The sequence below is a fragment of the Anser cygnoides genome, chromosome 27, assembly GCF_040182565.1.
Source record: "Anser cygnoides isolate HZ-2024a breed goose chromosome 27, Taihu_goose_T2T_genome, whole genome shotgun sequence".
Classification (NCBI taxonomy): Eukaryota; Metazoa; Chordata; class Aves; order Anseriformes; family Anatidae; genus Anser; species Anser cygnoides.
In genome coordinates this window covers 3,137,050-3,162,953 of record NC_089899.1, presented here as the reverse complement: position 1 = coordinate 3,162,953, position 25,904 = coordinate 3,137,050, and the positions used below count along the sequence as shown (strand labels likewise).

The window sequence follows — 25,904 nt, the reverse complement described above, 5'->3', positions numbered from 1 at the left end:
CCTGTGTGCCCCATTGTCAGGAAGCGCTGCTCTGTTTGGGGCTACCTTGGAGCTGCTGGCACAACAAAGCTGTTTTGCTTTTGGCTGAGCACTCGGCCTCCGAGCTCTCATGTGGTTGGAGCCCATTTTTTTTTTTTGCAAGAATGAAAACAGTGGATTAATGAGCTGCTTGTGGCTAATGTGCAGGGTTTCTCAGAACTGGTGCTATTAGAGCCCAGCGTCATGTAGGAGGTAAATGGCAGCACATGGTGAATAAAGCAGTGATATAATAGGTTTAAGTAGTCCATTTCCCTTTGGAGTGTTACTGATAACATGCCCAAATGCATACAAGACCATTACCTTAATGAATAAGACCGCTCTCTGGCAGAGCACATACTGCAGCTCCTCACAAGGGGTTTATTTTTCATCATTTTCGTCCAAAAAAAGCCTTGGGTGTTTGAGTTGGAGTGGGGTGCAGGGAGGGTAGAACAGAGACAGAGGGGAAGAGGAGAGCAGAAGAGAAGAAATACGGATGAGAGAAGAAGGGAAAGAGAAGAAGGGGCATAAATCAATGCACAGCAAGCACGTTATGATGGGACCAGCGTGGCCTCCAGGAAGCACAGTAAGAGGAACTCGTACAGTCACGCATGAAGAACAATGATCAGACATTTCATTTTGTATATTGAAAGAGACACAGCTTTGGAAGCGTCATTGTCCACCGCCAGAAGTGAAGTGCTATGAAACACGCAGACTTCAACGGGCCGGTGCTCACTGTTCCCTCTCTCAGATATACGATGACCGTGCGTTGCCATTTGCCTCTGGTCGTTCCAGCCAGTTCAGAATTAGTATCAGTGTGTGCTAATTCTACCCACGCCAGGGGAGTTGCTCAGCCTCTGTGATTAGCATTGTAAAATCCTGGTGCTCACTAACGGACAGCAAGTTCTGGGCTCGTTAAGCAGCTCTCTGCTAGCTGGAGATGCTCCACGCTGACACCACGGCATGGGAGAGCAGAATTTACCTCTACACCTTTCCTCATCCAGTGTACTTTTCTCCTGGGAAGGGTGTGTAGAGCAGCATTGCCTGAAGATATCTGCTGAAAGCACAATGGCCACATGTTTTCTGAATTTCCTTCTAGTCGGTGCAGGGGGATCTGAATTAGACTGTCTTGTTACACAGTAGTATGTACTCTTGTGCCAACTAAAGCCTTGTTTTCTCCACCTTCTTCTGGAATTTCTCTGCAAAAGGGACACTGGGTTCAAATCCAGTGTCAAATGACCCTGAATTAACTGGAATTCACTGCACGAGGTGGGTTTCACAGAGGTGTAATTCTGTAAGAGTCTGTGCAGTGATAGCATCTAATCCATAGCAGAATAAACACGGGGAGAACCATGAAGGACCCCTGTTCCTGAATGACTGATTATGAAGATCCCCCTGAAAGCCTAAAACATTTCTCAGCATGTTTAGCAAGACGAACATGGTCTGGCTGACCCGCAGCAGAGGCGCCCCCGTCCCGGTGCACCAGTTCCAGCAGTGGCTGCAGGACGATGCTCAGGACCACGCGCGAGGATGGGGCATGTAAAGAAAACGGCTTCTCCTAGCTGTAGTCTTGTAGCTTCCAGCAATCTGCGAGGACTGCCTGGATGTTGCATCCAGACTATTAAGTTTAATCGCCGCTGATAGACCAAACCTCCATAAACTTGTCTAAAACCTTTTGAACCTATTTATACTTTCAGTCTACACAATATCCTGTGGCAAATGAGCTTCAAAATTTAATTACGTGCTGTGTGAAAAAGCACTTCTTTTTGTTTGTTTTAAACTTGCTGCCTGGTAATTTCACTGGGGCACCAATGTCTTGTATGTCGAGAAACAGCATCTAAAATATCCAAGGGACACAGAATCCCAGATTTTATTGAAAGGCCATGTGATTTTGACTTCTAACTGTTAAAACCACTCCTGAAAATGGAACATAGGTCCTACTTTTAATGCTTATGAAAATATTGCCTCCAGTGCTTGTGTTTGCTCTTCAGGCTGTTTTTACTTTTTTTTTTTCTTTTTTTCTTTTAACCTCTGCTTACAAGCTCTTCTAGCCCCTGACAGATCCTGTTCTCAAGCTTCTTGTTTACTCAGCACGGGCTTTATTTTTACAATATTATCCTTTTAACTGCTTCGGCAGCCGAGAGCCCGTTGCTCGAGACGTGAACACAAACTCAACCAAGGACAGGCAAGTTTGCCTGAATGACCTCTTTCTCCTCATTATATTTGCCATGGTCTCAATGTCACAAGTTCAAGTACATGCGCATGGGGTTTAATGCAACGCAGAGATAAAGGCAGAGGGATGGAGACTTCCACTGTGGCACGAACGTACTCCGCTGCTGCTTGATTGTGCCTTTTGCAGACACCTCATTAAAAGTGCGTTCATTTCACAGAAACATACCTTTGTACTTTCACGAGCATGCATGCTCACAAACGTAATTTGAACACGGTGGGGGACAGCTCACCCTGACACAAGTATGTCTGATTCCTTACGCACGCTTGCACGGAGACCTTGACTATTTCAAGCAGTTGTTCATTCGTAGCCTTTCATCTCTACATGGAATCGTATCTTCCTCTTTCTGTTGTTGACTTCCACTATCTCATACGCAGTTTTGAACATGCCTCCTCTTGCTTAAGCCTTTGAGTTTAGTCCAAATAACATTTCTTCTGCCTGATACACCTCCTGTATCAAATGTTGGTATCAACGGTTATGCTGTGGCTTAAAAGTGAGTTCAGAGTCAGAGGAACCAGACCTTTTGAATCTTTCTCTTCCCATCATGTAAATGTGGTTTGCTACACGAAGCCATTCGTATCTTATACTCTTGCAGGCACAAGTTCTAGTCTGGAAGATGAGATAAAAGATACAGGGCAGGCATCTCCTGAAAGTGTCTTGATCTGGAGAGTTAGCGAGGATGCATTGCCTTCCTGGGAAAAAGGAGAAAGATTTTGCATGTTTGAGACATGTTTCCCTGACTGTTTATGTCCTTCAGCAACGCAAACCATTGTGTCAGCAGGGATAAATCAGCGTTGCTCTACAAAAATCAATTGAATGAAGCTGGCTTTCTGCTGCCAAGGATCAGGTATATGCAGGATTTGAATGGAAGGTCTCCTGGCACAGCGTTAACAGCCTCTGGAGTCTTGTTGCTGCTAATGCTTACCCCATGGCTAACAAAACTGGAGCAGCATTAAGAGCCTCGGGAAGTTCCCGTTCGAGCACACGGTGCAGAAATGCACACCCCTCCCATCTTCTGCCATCGTGGCGAGAGGGAGAAGAGGAAAGACAGCCAGCTGTAAGACCGCCCAGTGTATTTGGAAGACTGGTAATACGGGAAGTGCTATTTGCCAAGTCAACTGCGTTTGTTAGTCCAGAGACCTTAATTCCACTGCCAAGAGCTGCCGCTCTGTGTACATGTGTACAGCACGTGCTAGGCGTGTGAGACAATACTGATACAACCACTGCGGCTCCAAGGAAGGGGAGAAGGGACAGGGAAGATGGCAGAAGTCCCTGCCAGAGGTGTCAGGGCATGCTGGTGGTCACTGCCTGTGCCCCTGCAGGTGCATGCACAGGAAATGACCTTGAGACAGCCGCGTGCTCAGGGTGAGCATGCAGATAGCGTGAAATACGAGTGTGAGCGTGTGTGCACGTGCATGGGGGTGTCCCCGTCTGTGTGCAAACAAGCAGGAGTGTTTACAAACAAGTGAGTGAATGTGAGTCTGCAGAAGTGCGTGCACAGATGGAGACACCTGCAACCAGCGCAGGGTGTGTGCGTGGGGACGTGTGTCTGTAGGGGAGGTGCGAAGAGCGGCTGTGCGTGTGGAAGCAGCGCGCTGGGGAAGGGAGATGGGACCAGGCTACGTGGGAGCTCAGCGCCAGCTTGCACGGGCAGCTCGCATCTGCGTGTCCAGTGGTGGAAAGCTGGGTGTTTCATCTCTGTCCGTAAAGGCCTTTGAGATAGGAAGGGGAGTCTTCAAATGCACCGAGGGAAAAGGGTGTCAAATGTGTGCTGGAGCTCCTCTGCAGGAAGAGGAAAATCCATGGGGATGGAGAATGCGTCTCCGTGAGCACGTAGCAGTTGTTTTGTTTGTAGCACGGCTTCGGTTTGACGGGGCGTGTGGAGCGCTGTGCACGAGAGATGTGTGCGTGGGCTGGGGTAGGTGCGCGGCAGCTCGCTGCGTGCACAGAGGAGGGGGTGCAGCAGAGGACAGCGGGGAGGGCTGAGCCCAGGCGGTGCTGGGGCTCGGGGATTCAAGCAGGGCTTTGTCAGAGCCGACCCGCTTTGGAGCATCCCCAAATTCAGCGCGGGCGCTTGTCTATTTTGGGTGTTTCTCCGCACACCTTCGCTTCCCAGCCCGCTGCCCTGGGCCCTCCGAACCGCGGCGTGCCGAGGAGCTCCGGCAGGAGAAGGAGCGGTTCCCTTGGAAACCTCTGGATGCCCAGCAACAAGTCGCTGCCAGCAGCCATGTGACAAGGTGCATTAATCAGGCATCTCGTACGAATCAGGTCAGCTGGGGCCAAAGTCCAGCTCGCTCCCCCTTCGCTTCGTCGCTAATTACCGAGCGACGAGGGCTGCTCCGAGTAGGGGGTGGAAAACAACTCGAAATAATTAAATAAAACGGTGACCTTTGCTGTTGTGGCTTCTAGGTTCATCCCAGACTTTCTCCACGAGAAAAATCTGTCCGATCTCTCCCACTGGAACGAACCTAGAATGCAAATGAGTGAGCCAGAGGAGCCTCGGGAGGTGGAAAAGCCCAGGGAGAAAGAATCTGTCATGGATGCGGTGAGTTTCCAGGTTTTTCTTGCTATAAGCCCTACATTTCAAACACAGCCTTTGAATGAGGAGTATCTCGGGCTGGAGATAGTTTGGGCCTGATTCAGGAACACCTCATGTCCACATCTCAGATATCTTTGAAAATCAAGTTTATGAGCTCTCAGCTGGGCCACGCTGAAATCGCTGGCCTAAATGACTGGTTGGACAGCACAGGGAGGACTTCAGTCCAAAGTCCTGCCCTACACCTCTGAAAGAAGAGGCTACTGCTGAGAGGCAGTGCCTCTACGCTTCTTGTTCCCTGTGGGCTCACCACAGCTGCAAAATGGCTGTTCTTCACCGAACGGCAACTGGGGGGTTTATTCTTCATCAGTCCTCATGGCTCTTTTCGTTACCCCCATGGGACCCTTCTCCATTTCACTCAGGAGCAGAAGACCCAAAGGCAGAAGATGTTTTTGTAGCTGCAGCTCTGGGCCAGGGGATAACAGCAGTTACCACATTCAGACTGAAGTGAAAGGGAATTGAGAGAGTCCTGGTGAGCAAATGGGGAACAGGGAAAATTAAGAGAAGGATGAGGAGGTCCAGCTGGAGTGGGAGCAGCTGTAAGCACTGGTCCCAGTCCCCTGCACTGGATTGCCTGCCCAGTAGGATCTTCTAGGGAAATTAAGTAGCCAAGTCTCACTGTCCTTTTGATGTATGTTTTGGAGTGACTTAGGCACCCCTCAGAATTTTCCATAAGACGCCATTTACAATTCCACCTAGCATCCTTTTCACATTTTCCCTGAACTCCTGCTTGCTTTGCCTGGACAAAGCCAGAGCAAAGACTTCCAGATTTGGCTCCTGAGCGAAAAATCTCTCACAGACACGTGTTCAAGGCCAGGCACTAGTAAGGCTGCAACATCTTCTTTTACCCGTATACCAGTCTACATTCTTCATGCTGTGACTAATGCATTGCAAGGTCATTGGGTAGTGCTCAGTCTCCATCTCCTCCTTCAAGAGACCGATGTTTGAGCCTGCCAGGGTATTCACCGATTCATGTTGAACACAGGTATATTCTGCTCAAAGCCATCTTTTATCTTAAGCAACAACAAAAATGTCGCAGTGGCTGGTCAGATTCTCAGCTGATGTAAGCCAGCCAAAGGAGTTGGCCCACAATCTATTGAAGATCAGAAAAAAAAAAAAAAAAAAAAAAGGAGTTGGAAACAGTGAGCTTGGCTTTATTCTAATCAAGCTGTAATTTTAATATCAACAAATGCCACTTAAAAATGGGCTCCCTTCATGTCATCTGCTTTTAGATTCAGATCTTAAGAGCAGGAGATTCATTCCATCCATTCACAACAGGCAGCAATTTCCCCAAATCAGATCTGAATGTGGATCTCAGGTATTACTTAGGCCAAGCCTTTATCTTTGGACCATTTTGATTTACAGCTAATTAATGCTACAATCAATTATTATTTTTTCCGTTGGTATCATGTAATAATATATCCTGCGTACAAGATATACCAGGAGACAAAGCTTTACCTCGATGTACTGACTATCTAGGACAATCTAGGGCAACCTTGAAGAATTAATGCCTGCAACCTGTGTGTTTGCAACCTAAGAGGCACAACACAAATCCATGCCAGCTGACACCCTCCAGCCAAAGTCAGAAACATGCGTGCGCTCTTGGGCAGAAGGGTTAGGAAATAAATTTGTTCTCACTGGCGAGTGATTTGTCCTTTGGCACGCTCAAGGGAATAACTGTCTGACGGCCTCGCACCAGGAACATTAAAAGAAGCAGATGGATTCTAGATACTCGGATCTGACGTTGCAGCTCAGCTCAGAATCTCGGGGAAGAAATGGAGGGCTGGTTATTTGTGTCAGCTCTGAGGACAGGATGATAAAGGCTGAGAAGTTGGGACGAAACTTGGCTAATCCACTGGGCTGGGAGATCAGAGGGTACGTGCAACACAGGTGGAGGGCCGCTATGGTGAGACGGAGAGAAGAGGGCTGCTGCGGGTTTGGTCCTGGGAGGTACCGAGCAAGTTGTCCACAAAGCAAAACATGTCGGTCCTCACCAGGCTGAAGCACGGGAGGACGCTCCTTGGCTCTCCCGGCGGGGGCTCTTCTGCCTGGGCGTACACAAAGCCTCGCCCAGGGACAGCTTCTCAGCCCTGTTCCCCACCGCTGCCCTATTTCCGAGGGGCCCGGGTGTCTCCCCCCTGACGGACAGACCTGTTGCTCTCTGCCGTCGCTCCCCCGACCCGCCTTGACGCGAGGAGGAGACTCTTACGCTGAAGCTCAGGCAGCTCTCCATGATGTAATCCGTGCAATCTGTGCGCTCGCAAGGAAAAGCAGCCTCCCGTTGGCCAAAGCGAAGAGTCCCCGCCCGGGTGCTCCTCCCGCCGCCCCCCCGGGGGCCCATAAAAGCCCCGAGGCAGAGGCAGGGCAGCTTTCCCGGCCCCTGAGCTCGCAAAGGTGACCCAGGGACAGGTGAGCTCCGGCAGGGGTGCGGAGGAAGGCTCGGCCGAGGGCGGAGAGGGCTGGGCAGAGCCGGGGATGCTGCAGGTGCCTGGGGGGAGGCGAGGGGACCCCCGGCCCGGGGAGCCGGTCCCACCTCTGCCGGCCGGCTGCACCGCTCCGCCGCCGGGGGTTCGGCTGGGGGGACGGGGCCGGGCTCCTGGGGGCTGCGGGGGGGGCGGGCTGAGGGTGGTGGGGGCTGCAGGGGGGCAGGCTGCGGGTCTGCGAGCGTCCGGGGCCGGCTTCCCCCTGCCCTTGCCCCTGGGGGCAGCCGGGGAAGAGGAGAGCGGGGAGCGGGGCTGGGCTGTCCCTGCCCGGGGAGCTGCGGATCAGCACCACGGACAGGGCCCGGCTCCCAGATCCCGGCTCCCAGATCCCGGCTCCAAGATCCCAGCTCTCAGCTCCAAGCTTTGCTCTCCGAGCTCCCAGATCCCAGCTCCAAGATCCCTCCAGCTCCCAGATCCCAGCTCTGAGCTCCCTCTGAGATCCCAGCTCTGAGCGAGCTCCAAGCTCCAAGCTCTGAGCTCCCAGATCCCAGCTCCGAGCTCCAAGCTCCAAGCTCTGAGCTCCCAGATCCCAGCTCTGAGCTCCCAGATCCCAGCTCTGAGCTCCCAGATCCCAGCTCTGAGCTCCAAGCTCTGAGCTCCCAGATCCCAGCTCTGAGCTCCCAGATCCCAGCTCTGAGCTCCAAGCTCCAAGCTCTGAGCTCCCAGATCCCAGCTCTGAGCTCCCAGATCCCGGCTCCGAGCTCCAAGCTCCAAGCTCTGAGCTCCCAGATCCCAGCTCCGAGCTCCCAGCTCCCATCTCCGAGCTCCCAGCTCCAGCACCTGACGTGGTACCGGTTGAGTCTGGTCCCAGTGGGGACAATAGCAAGTGGTGGCAGTTGGGGGGGGGGGGGGGGAGGACACGCAAGGCGAGGCCGAAGCTGCATTGAGAAGGGGCATTTTGGGAGGCAGGCTGCAGCCAGAGAAGTTGGGGGCTGACCGAAAGCCAGGGGGATAAAGGGGGGTTGGAGGAGCCGCAGCTGCATTTCCCCCGGTCGCCCCAACCGCCCCAGGTAAGGCGCTCACAGCCCCGGGGCTGGGGTAGAGCAGGGACTGAAATAATCCAGGAGGCCCCGAATGGCTACACGGGCACAAATGGCATCTACGCTCCCCCCTGCCCCAGTATCGAATCTTTATGTTGAAAAACTCAAAATGCTTGTTTTGAGAATGTGGCTGCCTGGTAGTTCACTCGTAAAGTTGCTCGTAGAATCCTCTGGTTGGTTAGAGAAATAGGATATTTCGCCGAGATGCTGCTGGGAGGAAATTCATTAATGAGGAGTTATTTAAAAATATTTTCCCTCAATTGTTTATTCTAGCTGAATACTCAAGATATGCCTCACTTTAATACGCTGGGGGTCCATTGAAAGATCATGTCTTAAGTGCTCAGTGGTTATATTATTGTGGATTTTTTTTTTTTTTCACAAAGTGCTTAACATCCCCACCCCCAAAAAATAGTGGGATAAAATTAAAGGATGCTTTTCTTTTTAATTTTTGACAAGATTAAAATTATTTTTTAAATTGTTAAAATATTTAACTCTGACTCAACGAAGAAATTTGAACAAACTAAAAAAAAAAAAAACACACTTTTTCTTGTTGAGGTGACACCACAGGTGTCATTTAGAAAATAAAAAAGAGAAAAATGTTGTAAGTAGAGTGCTCGAGCACTTTGGAAACAAAGCATTGCATATCGCCATTGTCAAATGAAGCATTTATTTTGTCTCCCTTTTTGGAAGCTGAGACTATTCACTAAATGAATCCCTAGTCATTGAATATACACAGCTCTGTTAAACAGATGTTTAAATACTTTGCCCTAACAGGCTCAATAAGGCAAAATAATCCAAGGTTCAGACTCCCCTACCTCCTGTCTTTATATCTGTATTTTTCTTCAGTAACGTTGGTCTCTGAGAGGACGAGGAAACAAGCTGTTCTCCATTTTAAGGGAAATCCTATTTGCTGTTTCTGAAATAAATATTTTTGCAGGAAAAAAAAGAAAAAAAAAACACTTGAAAGTTGATATTTCATTTAAGGCCTTGAATATACAGAGAGCGTTCAGAGATACACATTGTGTACTTTGAGCAAACTAATGGTGGAAATGCTTGCCTATGGATTTTGAATGGAGAAATATCTGTTATCTGTCTGTAAATCTTTTAGCATCTTCTATCAGTTCTGTGTCCGCACAGTGACTCAATTTGTGATCTTTCTTCGATGCAACATCATACTGGGGTCTGGTTGTTGCCGTGTCCTCTCTCTTACACATAACATCTTTTTCCTTTGAAGTTTACCTGTAAAATAAGGACCAGAAACCATGTCCTTTATCTCTTGCCTCAACACAGGCATGCGAAAGAACTTGAGGAGAAGCCAAAAAATTATATTGCACCAGATACATTTTCCTGCTTTGGGGGGTTTATCTCTGTATTCTAAAATATTGCCTAATCAGATCTAATATTTATTATAAAAATGTTAGGACAGATGGTTATCCTCAAAGTTAACTACATTTTGCATTGTGCAGAGCGTATCGCTTAATCCAAGTCACAGTTCAGTTTGTTTGGGGCATATTTTGTAACCTTTCTTTACTAACAATTTTCTGTAGATCTCAAAACAAACGCATCTCATAGAAGGATCAAAACCTGTCTCTTTTCTGAGGGATCCTTACAAACAGAGATCTTTGAAGAACAAAGAATTTAGGGTAAGATCTGAACTTAATTCCCAATCCTTAAAGAATTTAGCAAAATTTGTAAACTGGAAATCAATGTGGCATGAGGTTACACCACTGCCTGCTAAGAAGAGAACATTTTAGGTTTCACTAGTAACAAACACTGCATAGGGTGGTGGTTTTTTTTGTTGTTTCATTTTGTTATGTAATTTTGCTACAGGCAAAGACCTCCTTCCCCTTTCCTCCTTCCATCAAAAAGACAATGTGTTCCACTCTCTGGGCTCTGTATGCCTTGCACAAATATTTGTCTGTGCGTCGCCTGCCACTCCAGTAATGAGCTGCTTTTCCACTGCAATCATGGCATCTGGTAGGGTTTTGGGCTGTGAGTAGCTGGGAGACTGGGAGGTGCTTGGGAATCTCAGCAGGAGAAAGAGAGCGGATTTCAGACGCGAGATCTGCAACAGCTTTCGCGCCTGGATAAACACGCTTAGGATCTTCTCTCTTTGGCAGAGCTTTGTTCAGCCCCAGCCACCTGAACTTGGCACGCAGACCTGGGCACTTTGCCTGCTCCAGGCACCTGCACTCACACGCAATTTTACATCCAGGCTCTTTCAAACACCTGCATTCATGCGCACTAGGTGCGCGTGTCGGCGTGCGCCATGGTCCACTACTGCACTGCGACACACGCATGGTCCTACCCACCCCGCTCATCACCAGGGGACGAGAGGAGGCAGGGGCCTGGCTCAACCAAGCCTTTAAGCGCCCGCTTCGCTTTGAGCACCTGCACCCACCCCAGTTCAGCAAACACTTCAGCAGGACTGAAGTATGTCGCTGGGTCGGGACTGGAAGGAGATCTTAAGGAACAACTCTGAGCAAAGAATTTGGCTTTTCTGCTCACTGGAATCAATGGGAGTTTTCTCTGATACTAAAGGATGCTAAATTCAGACCCCACCAAAGCTATCCATTACTAGGGAAGCAAAAGAAATAAACCTCTTGTGGAACTACCCGAAGGTCAATATAAGAGCATAAAGCAGAGAAGAGTTGAGAAGTGGGTGATAAAATTGCTGTATGCGTTTTGTAAAGGCAGCTCTTCCCTCACAGAGCGTTCTGGTTGTTGTGGGGCCTCCAAGTCTGTCGCTGTTTAGCACCTCTTTGAAACTGAATGAGTTCAGAACAGGCACTAGGGTCCTGTTGGGATGTGTAAAATAAGTTAGGCACACACCTCACCTGAAAATAAGTCGGAATGGGACCAAATTCATTGGTAACTTTTAACAAAAGGAGCTGTCTTTAGACACTGAAATACCTTTGTAAAGCTTGGCCTTAGTAAAATAGGTGCTGGGACTTTTAATTTATAAAATTACCTACGTTAAAGCCTAGAAATAGTATAAGGAAAGGAAAAAAATGCTAAGGAATGGTTAATGCAGTATTCAATACTGGTGTTTGTGTTTGAGTATCCTAAGGCTGCTCGGGATACCTGGAGTCTTCAGCATCCGCTGAGATTCAAAGGACTCGCCCTCCGAGCACCTCTGCAGCTCCCAGCCGTAGTTCCCTGCTGCCAAACCAGGACCGAGCATGCATTACCCTGGCTCCTGCGTGAACAGGGAGCTTCCAGCCCAGGGCTTAGAAGCAGCTCCATCCCGTAGTTGTAGGCTTGGCCCTGCAAAAGGAAAAAACAAACCCCCAAAACATCCCTCCCTGCCGCACTCTTCTTCGACTCAGCAGAGCCTTAAGCACGTCGGTAGCTTAGCTTGTTACACTACTTGCATGAATAGGGCCATTCACATTCTCCAGTCATTGCACACTCACACCCTCACTCCAGTAGCCCTTGTTTGCAGAGACCAGATGGCTCCTGCGAGTTTCGATTGTGAGATATGGCCTGGCGTACGATGAGCATGGCCCCCTTCCTGGCGTACGATGAGCGTGGAGGTTTTAGTTTTACCCTGCTTACAAACAGCTGGGTGTGCGTAGCAGCCAAGAGAAGGGCCAGTACCAAGATTTTGCCTTCAGCAGCCTCCGAGCTGCCAGGGGGGGCTCTAACACGTGTTATCACACAGGGGCTGTTAATTGGGATGGTGATTGACAAGGGGAAGGGTTGGGTGGGTTTTGTTTGCACGATTATTTGGTTGCTTTTCAAGCGCGTGTTGGCAGCCATGTGGAATCTGGCGTTAATTCGAGCCCTCCTGATACATCACCACGGTGAGCGGCCCGGCTCCATGAGGCCGTAATCTCTCTGGGGCATGGACATTTTGTTCTGTGTTTGTTCAGCACTTAACACAGTCCGTGACTCAGGCTTCGGGTTTTTTTTACAAATTGCAAAGAATAGGCTTTTCATGGTACAGTCTGTGGCTCTGCACCTGAATGGATGAGCAAGCCAGCAAAGTCTTGTATGTCCCCCACAGCATCACACCTCGGGATGGAGGGGAGAATCTTGCTTTTTATTTGATTTTAATGTGGAGACTGACTCAGGGATTTTCATAAAACAAACCTACAGTAACTTACACAATATCAGGAAAATACAAATGCACTTGCAGAAATCTCAGCACTTAACTCCCACAGGAATCAAATACGTCTAAAGTTAAGCACTTGGCTGAACTGAGGATTCAAAGATATTTCTATAACGTATGCAAAGATCTCCTTTTTATTCTGCATAAGTTAAGCCTGTACAGTCTTCCCAGGTCACGTCCAGAAACAGAAACTCCCCCCCAGATTTTCAAAAGCATTTAATGTTTTCAGGTGCCCAGCATGCCATATCCCAATTAGTCCTGACTTGCAGGGACTGCTAAGCACCTGGCTCTCTGGCAATTGTTCCCTTTTCAAAGTGTCTCAAACACAAATATAAGGGATCCAAAATTGCTAATTTCTTTTGAAAATCCAGAGCCATGATGAACAGTCCACCTACGAGAATCCAGCCCAGATGAAAATTGCATGGATTCAAGCCCCCCAAATCAGAAGCAATAGTCAGTACCTGCTCCTGCAAGATGACAATGCACCCTGCCATTGAAGTAGAAAGGAGCATTTCTCCTGTGCACAGAAAATTGCACAGTTCCTGGGAAGAAAAACAGCAAATCTTTTCAGTAAAACTTAACAAATTATTAATGTTGCGGTTTGTAATTCTGTCCAGGCAAATACTCTGCTGCTCCGAGTTGTTGGTACAACGTACCTGGAGAAATCAATGCACAATAAAAGACTTTAATTAGGACACCTCCCACTCAGTTAAGACGTTGCCATCTGGAAGGCAAAGGGTTCAGAGAAGGTCTCAGGGCTTTGCAGGCTGCAGCCTGAACCTAGCAGAGGCAGTGAGAATTTCTCCTGAGCAAGGAGAGATCAGGATAGTTCAGAAGAGTCTTCTCTGAATTCAGAAGGTGCCGTCATCGAAATGTGTGTCTGAAGAGCTTAGCAGCTGCTCATATAGGTTGTTTAGACTTGCTCGGAAATAATCTATGGAACAAATACTCTGAAAGCACCGGGGACAGAAGGAAAGTCACCCTGACCCCCTTGCCTTCTCCTAACCTTGTCAGGTGCAACGCCTGCCCTCCAGACCCCAAGGTAGTAGGGGAGCAAGAGCCGGGCAGCCACAGCAGCTGCAGCGAGCTCTGGACATCGCCTGAGTGTGGTCCCGGTCCCCAGCTGGTGCTGGGCGCTCTGAAGGACTGGGGAGGGCTGGAGGAGAGTGCAAGACCCGCTCCTGTTCTGGCCTGGCTGTGCAACCAGTGTGGGAGCTGTGAAAACGTGGCCGTAGCGCTCTGATTTACCAGCTTGTCGTCAGTGCACCACCCGGCCCTGAGCACAGTGATTGCTAGGAGCCAACCCAACAAAGAGAAGAGTTTGACTGATTTTTGCAATGCTAATTTTAAACTTAAACCTATTCCTAAATAATGTACCTTGCCTCTTTTTTTTTGTTTTATCCTGTAAAAATGGACATTTTGATACTCATTTTATAGGCGTACCAGAAGACCAAATTAAGTGATATTCATGAAGCTCTAGAGATCCGAGAGCAAATGGAACTAGAGAAAAGAAAAAGGTTATTATCTTGTCATGTTTGGCCTGAGAGGAGGATTTCCGTATACCCTGCCAGATCTATTTATTGTCTTATTTTCTCCTAGCTTATATTTCTCATCTTTCTAATCCACTCCGTCTAATCCAGCCAACATTTTATTTTAGCGCAGTTCTCACGACTTGCTGACGAAGGTGTATTTGGCAAGAGAGGTATCTGCAGCTTTACATAACCTGATAAAGTGCAACACAGGTAGGTGGAACAAAACAACAGATAACAATTAATGAATCCACAACTTTAAAAAATAAATTAGCCTTTTTTTTTTTTTCCCTAGAAAACAGGCATTATATTCTTCTGCTGGCCTATCAGTGAGGGAACTGGTTTGACACAACTCATTTTCCTGAATTTTGACAGAATGGGCTCCATTCTGTATCACACGTACCGATCTAAATGCATGTTCTACTTACTGTGATGTGGCTTTGTTTAACAAACAAACCAAAAATTATTTAAGTGGATGTAATGCATGAAATAAGTTTCTATAATGGGAAGTACTCATCATTTTAATCATGAAGGATGTATTATTTCAATCATGAAGGATCCTGTGATAAATTCTAGATGGACTATGTTTTTCAAGTGTTGCTTATGGTTTGGCTGTACTGACTCAGAGAAAACAATGAAGTTCAAGGGCTTTCAGTCCCTTACAGGGTTCAACAACCAAATCACAGCATGCTGGAAATTTTTCTGAATACCAAAGCCCCTTGCATTTTTCCTTTTCATCTATAATCAAACAGCATTTCTCTCCCCTTGTTGCTAGTGAATGCATTAGGGTCTAAACTTTATAATCTCCAGAGCTGTTTCCTAGAATAGATGCAAGCGGAGCACTTGGTTAGGGACAGCCAGGAGGCAGGGAGAGATGATTACCTTCAGGCAGTCTCAGTGGAACTTCCCAGGGCTCCTACGGGCACAGCCTAATGCGGGACTTAGGATGCTGAACAGACTTCCATTATGGGGGCTGGCTATGTTGATGCACATCCACACACAGAGAGCTCCTTGTTAAAATGCACACCAGTGGCTCCAAAATACAGCAGCTCAGTTGGGGTTCATTAACAGCAAAATCATTCCAGAGGACATTGTTTCAGAGAGGAAAGAATTTCATTTCTTGCAGGATTGGTTTTTAGTTGCATATAGCCTGGAGATTTTGCTGTTAGGTTTAGGTGAAAGTCTAGTTAGAGAGAGCCTGGAGCTCGGGAGCACAGCCGTGCCGAAGGCTTCAGCGGGGTTAACTCAAGATTTACATGCAGTGCCTACCACGGTGGGACCCCAGCTTACACAGGACATGTTAAAATAAATTCCTATTAACGAGGTGGTTTTAGCATGTGTGTACGACGGGCATCCAGTGCCCGACGGGAGGATTGCTGAGCCACGTGTCACAGACTCTGCACTGCTAATGGAAGATCCCTACCCATGACAGTAATGGGGGAGCAAGTGTGCTTTGTTCTGCTCTCAAGTGTTCCTTTTTAGCAGGCACACAAGCAATTGCCCCAGACCTATGCAGCTTTTAAGGCAGCGAAGGGCTGCTGTGATGAGGAAATCTTAGTCCATTTTAATCAGCAGGTATTAAATAAACAAAAGAATTATCACTAATAGATACAAATGAGTTGCCACACAGCTTGAGTGTCAACTTTCTCTTGTTTGCCAGGGACCATATAGTGGAACACACAGGACATTTAATGATTTAGTAATACACTGCAAGTAAACACCTAATTACCAGGTCTAGGAGGGAAAGGAATAATAAGCAACTTGGGAGGAGGCTATCAGTCATTTTAGCTTTGATTTCTTGTATGGAGTCCTGCATGTAACATGCCGGTAGCTCTCATCTCACACGTATGTCACCGTTTCTCAGGAATAAGTCTGTTCATTTGAAGCTCAGCTCTGTTTTTAAAATCTACTCTTTCTGAAAGAGCTGTCTTAAAAAAAAAAAAAAAAGGGAAAAAAAACACAAAAAATTGTACTGCAAAAGGGACAAAATTGCTCCTCAACAAAGGGGCCTATCAACAGCCTGTCAATAATGTGCCAAAGGCCAGAACCTGCCTTTCAAAGAGGCTCTGCAGTCTGGATGTGTACTTTGAGAGCAATTAAGGGACGTGAGCTACATGATGATTATCTCATGGGTGACATTTTCATTGGCTCTTTGGGAAAAGAGAGAGATGGGTTTGAGATGGCTGTGATCAATGTGCATCCTAGCCCCACATCATTGGCAGAAGAACATGTGGGAGATAGACCTGGAAAGCAAAATGTGCAAGAAAAGGAAGCGGGGAGGGGAGAGATGGGGAAAGCGGAAGAATTTTTAAATTCTAGAAGGTGAAAGAAAAAGCTACAGTGGGAAATAGAAGGAAGGACAAAACCTGAGATGATCAGGGGAAAATGAGAATGCCTCCAGGCATCGGGAGGGCTGGCAGCTCTCCAGAGGCCAGGGAGGGCAGGAATAGGAGAGGGAGGGACTGCAGGATTCCTGATGGAGACGAGGGGAATGGATCCCCCTGAGTGAGAAGAAAGTCCAGAGACGGTGGCGTAGATGTGCTCACACAGGGAGAATTCCCCTGTAGGCACCTCACTATTCCTCTTCCTTATACCACCACTGGCCCTGTACCAACGGGCAGCATTGTCCTGGAGTGAGTCCCTGGTGTCACGCGCCTTGTTACTTCATTAGGTCGTGGGTGCACTCAGAGCCTAAGGAAGGAGGAACAAAACATCCCAAAACTGAGACCGAAGGGGTATCTTAGTACAGAGGTGCAATTATGTTTACTCTGCTTTTTCACTAGCATATTCCCATCAGTGCTGTCCATCTGTCCTTCCTTCATCTCTTCACTATGTACTACAGGTACCAACACAAGCCCAAAGCTGAGAGCAGACAGCAGCGCACAGGGGCAGACTGTGCTGGATGGGAAACAAATACCAGTTGGGTGACGACTACACGTAAAGACCTCAGATGAGTGCCTGAGTCTCACTGCAAGGTTAGTAACGCCCAAGGGACAAGAAGAGCCTGGGTGACACCCAGAAATACAAGCTGGCTCGGCGGCAGGAACTCAGAAGGGCTCAGTACCCCACATGCGCAGTTAAGGCAGAGCGCTGCACAGGATTGCCCCTTGGCACGGACACTGGTGCTTGCACGGGGACCTGTAGAGAAGCGAGTGCCAAACAGCAGCTCAAATGCTGCGTGCGTGCAATTGCCAGGGGCTGGCTTCTGGCTGGGCAAGACCCAGCTCCACGGGCCACAGCGCACAGGTTCCTACCAGCGTGGCTGATCCTCTGAGCTTTGTTTTTTTACAGATAACGCAGTTTCTCTTAATTCCTAGCAAAAAACTACATTCTTCCAGACCTAGGCAAAATGTTTCATGGAAAACACGTACACAATGATGCAGATTTGGTTACTCTAAGTATTTCCTCAGTTTGCCCAATTGCTTGTTTAGGAAAACAAATTCTGGCAGAAGAAAATGTTGCTTAATTTGCTATAAAACAATCCCCTTTCTGCTTCTCATTTTAAGAAAATGTTAAAAATGTTGATACTGAGCAAAAGCAAAATTGTTTTGAAATATTTGGAAACCTTCCCAACCCCAAAAGGTGCTGTTATGTTTGCAGTTACTATCTCTTCCAGTGGTGCATGTACCAGAACATATAACCATGTATATACTTGATGTGTGCATCTGCATTTAACACAAGTGCATGCTCAATGCTATGCAAACAATTTCAAGCACAGCTGACAGACATAAGCTTCTGCTCTGCATTCTCCAGGATTGCCTTTTGCAGGGGATCTTAATAGTAAAAATAATGTTATTTTACTAGCTAAACATTGGGAATAACTCTCCATCATAGGGAAACTATGCTGAAGACAGAAATCAACTGACATGTTCAGTCTGGAGGAATCCCTCGGGGTACCAGCAGAATGCATTAACAGTGCATTTCTCCAGTGAGATATGATGGGAAGAGCACAGAGCAAAAAAGAAGGTAAAGTGGTTAAAAACAACTTGTATTTTTAGACCCCAGACTCCCACAGAAATCTTTGGAGATGCTGAGCTCCCTACCTCTGAACATTAGGCCTTTAATTTGCAAGCAGAAATAATGTTTTAGAAGTCCAGCTTAGACTCCTGTTATTTAAAATTGCTCAGAGTATTTTTCTCTAGACCAATTTGCTGCCCTGATAATTAATGTAGCTAATGGCTGCTTTCTTTTCATTTATCAGCAGTTTTGTTTTTTGTTAACACAAGCAGAGAGAAGATGAAGAAACAATCTCTCGAAGGATACAGCCTGACAGTAATACCGCCATCTGACTAAAAAGAACTCAGACATACGCATAATCCTCAGGAAAATTCATCTCCACCCTCCCAGCAGACCCTGGTGAGAGCCCTTGAAGTGGTAATTAAAGTCTATTGAGTGGCAACTGCACCTGTTTAGAAAGGAGAGTGTGGGTAAGAGGTGCACAAAGGGAGATGAGCAGCAGAGAGGGAGTGTGAGCGAGGAGCTGCTGGAGGTGGGGAAGAAGGGAAGCGTAAAGAAGAAAAGATATATTTGTTGGAGAAGCCAATCCAATAGGATGTATATTTCACATTCTTCCCTTCATTTGCTTTCTGCCTGCTCTCCTGCACCCCTTCACACATACAGCTGGCTTCTACCCCACTCTCACACCCACTGATGGAAACTCCAGGGGGCTTTCCCCGGCTAGCCCGGGCCCTGGACCAGCAGCTGCTCATCTGGTGTAAATCAACAGAGTTCCACTGAAGTCCTGGTGGAGTTACAATCAGCTAGCGCTCATTTACGCCAGCTGAAGATCTGTCCCAGTGACACTCATTAACAGTCACTGGGCTCCTCAGACTGGCAGCTGGGACATGCCAGTTCTTGTCTGCTGGGCTGTCTTTTTCCCTAGAATAGAGCACATCCCTTTGTGTGGGCTTTGTCACCCCGGTGTAAATCCTACAGCATCTGGGATGAATAAATCAGAGATGTTTCTGGATTTCAGCAGACATGTCTGAGAGCAGAGTCTAGGCAGAAACTGAGTGAAATGGAGGAATCTAGAGCAGTGCCTATCAATAAGACTGCCAGTTTTGCATACACACGTGGCTCCAAAAGCTTTGAACCAGTGTTATTCTCAGATAGATGTTCCTAGGTACTATGTGTGAGACCGTGCAAAATGGGCTTTCTCATGAATACTGACAGTAACTGTGGATTTTGACGGAGCCTTGCAGACTACCCCTGACCCAAGGACCACAGCTGGGGAACCACTGGTGTGTCCAGTGAATTGTCACTTGGTGGGGAGACTTGGAGGCCAAAATCTGTGATATGGTGGCAGTGGCAGCTCTGCCAGCTTCAATAGACCAGTGCTGACTTGTGTCACCAGGTAATTGCATACTGGTTAGCTAATGGCACAAACCAGCAGATTAAGTGGTGAAACAATGGGGAAAAGAAAGACACAAAAAGTGGCAGGGGGAAGTCCTCCAAAGTTTGAGAAGGAGAGCATGAAAAAGGGGACATTCTTTGGTACGGACATCTGGACTGCCCTAGTGACCAAGGAGCCAAAGAGCAGCACTGCAGAGTGATACAGACGCATGGCCCAAGGAATTTGTCATCCTGAGACCTGTGGATTGAGAGCAGAAATCCCAATTCTTTCTGCCATAATCTCAACTTCATCTTTGATGCCAGTAATCTTGGCATTTCAGATGAGGCTATAAAGACTTAGTGCATCACCTTTGCCTAATTAGTCAAAGGCTTTGACAATAGTGTTTTGTAGTAGCATGCAATCATCCCTTACGCTCTACCTATGCCTACTCATTTAAATCCCTTTATCCAACCCCAAAATGCCTTTCTTTCCGTGTTACTATGCATTTGCAAAGAGTCTACAGTAATATAAGCCCTGCCTTGTCACTGCAATTCTATATGTGCCCCAGCAATCAACTGAACAAAACTAGGTTTCCTGGGGTGAGAACAGAAGAGGAAAGATGTTTATCCTCAGAGCAGCCTGAGGTTGAGCTGCGCAAATGATTCAGGCAGAATAATTTGACTGGTGTTTGCAAAATTTTCTCTCTCGCTGGACATGATGGCAAGTAGTCCCCTGTGAATCCCTGACCTTCATACTCTGCGGGCTGCCTGGGATGGCTGAAATAAACCACGGGACTTTGTCTTGATCCCCGATTGTCAGAGTACACATCAATTCTGGTGCAAAGTTGTTGCATCTGCTTTCTACAAATATTAGCAACGTCTCTGTAGCACGCAGTCCTGATAGCCGTACCGGGAAATGCATCCTTGTGAATGAAGACAGAAAGGAATACGCATTCAGCAAAAGCCAATTCCTCTGGCTGTTAAGGGTGGGATTTGCAATTTGTTGGCGAGATGATCCAACCTGCTTACAGAAATTCAGCTACAGTTAACAGAGACAGATAGATATGTCTGAACAACAAGTCAACCTACCAGTCAAGCCCTGTCTTAGGGTGAGATTAATTTTTGTACTGATTACAAGGGTGCCTACATGACTCACTTAACACAAAATGCCTAACTGCTATCAGGCTAAAGTTACATGAGAGGAATCATACCTAAAATACCTCACTTGCATGTCTCCTAAACTCTAGTCTTGTCTGTTAACAAAATCATTGGGTACATTATTATGAGATACATTGTCTCATTTCTATATTTTTTCTCCCAAATACTCTTCTCTATTTTTTTTTCCTTTCAGCCCTCCTGTTCCTCAGCCTTTTTCTTTTTTTCCACCTTCCCTCTGATTGCCGAGTAGCTTCTTGACTTTTCCATCAATAAGTCTAAAGAGCATTTGAACCATTCTGTTCCCCCCTCCTCTCCTCCCTCCAGTTCCAAGTCAGGCAAGCGCATCGATCAGAGGAGCTCAAGAAATATCTGGTGTTTTGTTGTCAGGATGATAATAACATTGCAGTTGTGAATGGGCTGCTGCAGGCCTGATCATGGACACCTGCAGGGTTTGTTTAATTGCATTTAATGACAAATCCTATACAGAGGAGCATTGCCAGAGAGATTTATTATCCACCAAAGAGGCAAAGCACAACAGCTCAAAATATAATTTGCACTGAGCATTTTTTCCCCTGCCTCTCTTTAAACCATTGTAATAAATAACAAATCGGGTAAAGTGGGCAACACTAGCCTGAGACAGAGGTGGGGGACAGAGGACAGAGATTGAAACCAAAGGAAATAACAGCAATAAGGCCACACTGTTCTTTCTACCATCCCTGTGGTCTGGTGTATAGGAAATACTGTTTGTTTAATTTACAGCCTAGAAGTGCAGCTGGGGATCTCTCTGTGATGAGCCAGCCTCTTCTCAGATAGCTGGGGGCTAAGCTCTTGAGTCCCTATTCTTTCTAACCAGGCTTTTTTTTCACCGTGTTCTGTAGCTAAGTTTAGATCTTATCTGTAAAATCAATTACAAAGAAACTACAGTGGCTTCTCAGCACTACGGGTGTCACCTGCCACAATTACAAGGAGGCATGAGCTTCCACACTGTTGAAATCTCTGGGACAAACTACAAGTGGCGGATCCCATCCTGAAAAATACCACTTTGAGAAATATGGCCCTACACAGACAGATCACTCTACCTGAAGTCTAGACGAAAGTCTCACGCACCTCTGAGGCTGGATGGAATTTATGTTTCCTACTAAATGCCATGTTCCTGGAAGCAAAATCGTATGTGTATAAACAGCAGAGGACCTCATTCCCTTGCTCAAGCCATAAACAGTCACTTCGCTCTTGATTGTTATGTGCTTGTCTAGTGACAACCTGTGGCAAATCCCTTCCCCAGTGTGGTATATCACTGTGCTAGGCAGCGTGCAGTTCCAGAACAACTGTAAGTGTTGTCACCTGAGATGGGGCAGTTGGACCAGATGATCTTTGAAGGTGCCTTTAAACTGAACTATTCTGTTCTGTTCTGTTCTGTTCTGTTCTATTCTATTCATTATAGTCCAAGTTAGCACTTCCCAGACCATTTTCTCTCTCAGGTTCGTAAGTCATCTTCGTTATTCACCCTCTCATCTAATTACCCTTGGCAGAATACTGAATTGTCCTGGCCAGCTTACTTCTAAAAATTGTCCCTCCTCCCCCCTCGCCCCCTCCCCAAGCATTTTCATCAGTACACTTTGTGGTATGGCAGAGGATATGCTACAGTTTAGAGGAAATGCCTTAATTTAGGAAATCCAAGCACATGCCAGGAACAGGCATGCATCAAAGTAAAGTTGTATTCAGTGTGAGCAAGGGGTGCATGCTCACTAGTGTTCTACTTTACGTTCAGATTAAATTTTGCACTTTAAATGGTGCACGCCGGGAAGTCTGGGGATGATGGTGAGCTTGTACCAGAAAATATCACCCAGGATTGTCCCTTCTGCAGTGTTTGGTCTCTATTTTAACGTAGGCTGCAATCGGCAGTTGGCAATGTCATTACACAAACACGGTGTAGGGTAACACCTGGACTGCAGTTTTATCTGATTTCCTGGACAATGGCAGTATCGCTAATACCCCCTGTTAAATAAGACCACCTGGACATCTCCTGGTATCAGCTCCAGCTATCACAAACACACTTGCTACCTAGGCTAGCACAAAGGATTGTTATCTCTTGAGCAGCGCAAATCCCCAGATTGAAACAACCCATCTGGAGTTTGATTAAAGTGTCCATAGAAAGCACATATGTTTAAAAAAAAGAGAGAGGGGGGAGAGGGAGGGAGAGGTTGGACTGCGCTCTGTGAGCTTGCACAGGGCACAACCTCTGCCAGCACCAGCGAACTCTCGCCTTTTGCTGAAAATTTCTTTCTCCTTCTATGAAAGAAGCCTTTCACCAAAGCAGCTCGGCAGAGCAGAGGCTGTTGAAGGATACTTTTGTTTCTTTTCCTTTTTTACAACTGCTCACAAAAGTACATTTAACAGGCTTGGATTGACGACAGGGAGGATACCGTCCCTTGTCTCACTCTGCTGGCTGAGGTAAGTCTGCCTCGCTCAGACAACGGCGGTCAAAAGGAATAATGCGAGATCCTTTACTTGGATGTGAGCCAGCATTGTCCTTTACGTGTTATCCATGAAATATGCAAGGTATTAACAGCAGAAAGCTGGGTAGTGGGAGCAAAGCTAAACCTGGGGTGAAATAAAGATTGCTCTTCGACAAATTCAGAGAAAAGGAAACAGCAAAAAGGTTTTGTTTTTCATGCTGAAATCAGTCTCTCAGTAGGATCGCAGGAAACCCAGCACTATCATTATCTTATCTTTTTCTTTGCTGCCTGATTCCTTTTCTCTAGCATTCCCAAGTGTATATTACATTTACTTATTTCAGTCAGACCAAGATACAACCGAGAGATAGGCGGGTTGGCAGAGCACTCCAGGAGAAGTTTATCATAGGGTATGGAAAAAGGAGATCCTGCTGAGTCTTGATATCCTTGAAAAAAAAAAAATCCAAATTTTTTATAGTCATCTATAGTCTCCTGAGTGGGAAAATGGAGCAGAAAGTCACAGGTACGGTCACAAAATTGGATAGATGATTATAGTGAGATTTGACATGGCCTCAGAAAGAGCAATATTTGTCTTTTTCGCACCGTCTAACATGCCTACCATCCATCCCTGAAATGAGAACCAAGTGTTGAAAGAATGAGAACAAGTGAGGAAGGATAACAGAAGAAGAAATGAAGGCGGATGTCCCCAAGGAGGAGGTGCTGCTCTCAGTGGTCTGGCTCTGTGTGGAAGACTAGTGATTTTGTTGTTCTGACTTATAAAGGTGACAACAAATCATAGCCTGCCATACAGTGCAGATCTTCACCCTCGCTGGTGTGAGAGATTGCTGACGGGACGGACTGGGACACAGAGCTAGTCCAGCTGCCCGCCGAGAGCCCCCTCTTTGATACAGCTGCTCCAGACCTGAAAGCTAAGTATGTATTGAAGTGCTTTGGCATACTGGAGGTCGTATCAGTCCCTGAGCCAGAGACTGTGAGTTGTTCTGCTCCTCAGCTCTCATCCCCTTGAAGTTAACCAAATCTGGGATCTGGGTGAAGCAACAGGAGGAGTGTCTGTGAAGAAGCAAGCTTTGTAGGCTCATCCTGCAGCCATGAGCAGCTCTCTCTAAGCATGCCACTCGCCTGCTTTTACTTTAAAGCAATTTCCCATTGAAAACAACCATTATTATCTTCATATTGTGGATCGAGAAACATTAAGTGTCTCACTCAAAGACCCCACAGCAATTCTGTGGCAAAGTTAGGGCTTGAACCTCAGCTGCTGAAGTCTGCTGGGCACTTAGAAATCCTGCTTGTTTTGAAAGTCTAGCTTGCTGCTTCCAACAGGGTTTTAAAAACCGGAACGGGTAAATTTTCAATACCACCCAGAGCCTCTATTCTCAAAGATATTTAGGTGTGAAAATGAAATTCCTGAATCCTGCTGAGGCCAGTGGTAAAGGTAAGTACTGAAATGTCTTTGATAATTTGGGTTGGTGGTGCTGTAGAGCATTTTCTTTGTGTGCTCAGCACTGCACACTTGTCATTGTTATTATCCGAAGAAAGAGTACAGAGAGGACAGAGTCAGGCTCTTCCCAGTGGTGCCCAGTGTCAGAAAAAGATACGCTGGGTACGAACTGGAACGCAGGAGGTTCTGACTGAACATCAGGAAGCAGTTCTGTACGATGAGGATGACCGAGCACTGCAGCAGGTTGCCCTGAGAAGTTGTAGTCTCCATCCATGGAGATACTCAAAAGCCATCTAGACATGGCCCTGGGCAACCAGCTTTAGGTGTCCCTGCTTGAGCCCGGGGACTGGACCAGGTAACCTCCAGAGGTCTCTTCCAACCTCAACAATTCTATGATTCTTTGATTACTGCCTAGGTGATTTAGGAACTTAAGTTCTTTTGGCTTTTCCTTAAACTAAGTCATTTAGTTTGAAAACAGAAATGTATCTGGAAAGTCAGCTGTAGAGCTGGTGCAGTACAGCAACATAGCAAATGTCTGCAAGATGAAGACAGCCACTGACCTCCAAATCAGTCTGCTTAGTGGTTCACGAACATGCTTTACAGTCCTCGCAGCCAGGTTCTGCCAGAAGGTCCAAATCTGATGAAGTCTTTACAGTCCTCACAGCCAGAGGTCCAAATCTGATGCTCTTGCTACCTTGCCATTTGTCTCAGTCTTTCATTCTTTCTGCTTGAAATAAAGAGGGTCCAGATCCAAAGACACTTTTGTTACTATCATCTTAGATAATCTGTGAGGTAGGAGCAGAGCAATACTTATCCCAGGAAATTTATTGCTAAAGGAATTTAACAGCTGTACAAATTGCTATCCATTGATGATGCATGAAAGAAAAGACCCACATATCACAAGCATGAGTGACACACTCTCCCTCTCTTTTACTCCCCCACTGATATATTAAAGCTACAAAAATTCAGAGGGCAGCAGTGCAACCATTAATGTTGAAATTGCCAGGCTGGTGCCTAATGTAAATGAAACTCCATTGATTTAGTGTTACTCAACATACCTCTCCTGCTTGTTCATCTTCTGCAGTCTGATCAAAATCCTTCCTTCCAGGTAGCAATGGCCTCGTGCCCTATATAAGCACAGAAAATAATGTCATCACAAGCCTTAATGATGAAGGTAGTTACAGGACAAAAGCCCCTGCAGCAAGTTGGGTATTGGGTCATTGTTCCTGCTAATGTCATGGTGCCATTTCTCACTATTTTTAGAATTGTTCTCTTTGTACAGCAAATTTCCCATGTAGTTACTTAAAAATACAGAAGATTTTGTCTTCACTGGACTTAGCAGCAAAAGACCATCTTCTTCTGACTTCTGCAAATTAGACAAACCTGTAAAAGCTGAAGAGATTGAAAAAAGATTAGATTTAAAGCTAAATTTAAACTGTGAAAAAATGAGACTCTTGCCCTAATCTGCTGTTAACCCTCAATGCAGTGACAGGCTA

The 25,904-nt window shown here is 46.6% G+C and overlaps 1 protein-coding gene across 15 annotated transcripts in view; it reads left to right on the top strand.

Moving 5' to 3' along the window:
• The window catches only part of LOC106044997 (uncharacterized), a 34,077-nt gene extending 10,589 nt beyond the window's left edge, over nt 1-23,488 (top strand). For 7 of the 15 annotated variants that reach the window (XR_007168570.2, XR_010826706.1, XR_010826707.1 and 4 more), the window contains 6 exons: nt 4,655-4,790; nt 9,912-10,007; nt 14,136-14,220; nt 16,850-16,982; nt 17,842-17,973; nt 18,237-18,906. Coding sequence is in view for 7 of the 15 variants with exons in the window: in XM_066983852.1 (XP_066839953.1) it covers nt 4,655-4,790; nt 9,912-10,007; nt 14,136-14,220; nt 16,850-16,935 (403 nt within the window). In the remaining 8 variants the exon portion in view is untranslated. Of the gene's footprint in view, nt 1-4,392; nt 4,514-4,654; nt 4,791-6,007; nt 7,251-9,911; nt 10,008-14,135; nt 14,221-16,849; nt 16,983-17,841; nt 17,974-18,233; nt 18,907-22,893 lie in introns of those variants that run through there. The other 8 variants (XM_066983849.1, XR_010826709.1, XM_066983851.1 and 5 more) reach the window with 8 other exon arrangements.
• Nucleotides 23,489-25,904: the final 2,416 nt, after the last annotated feature.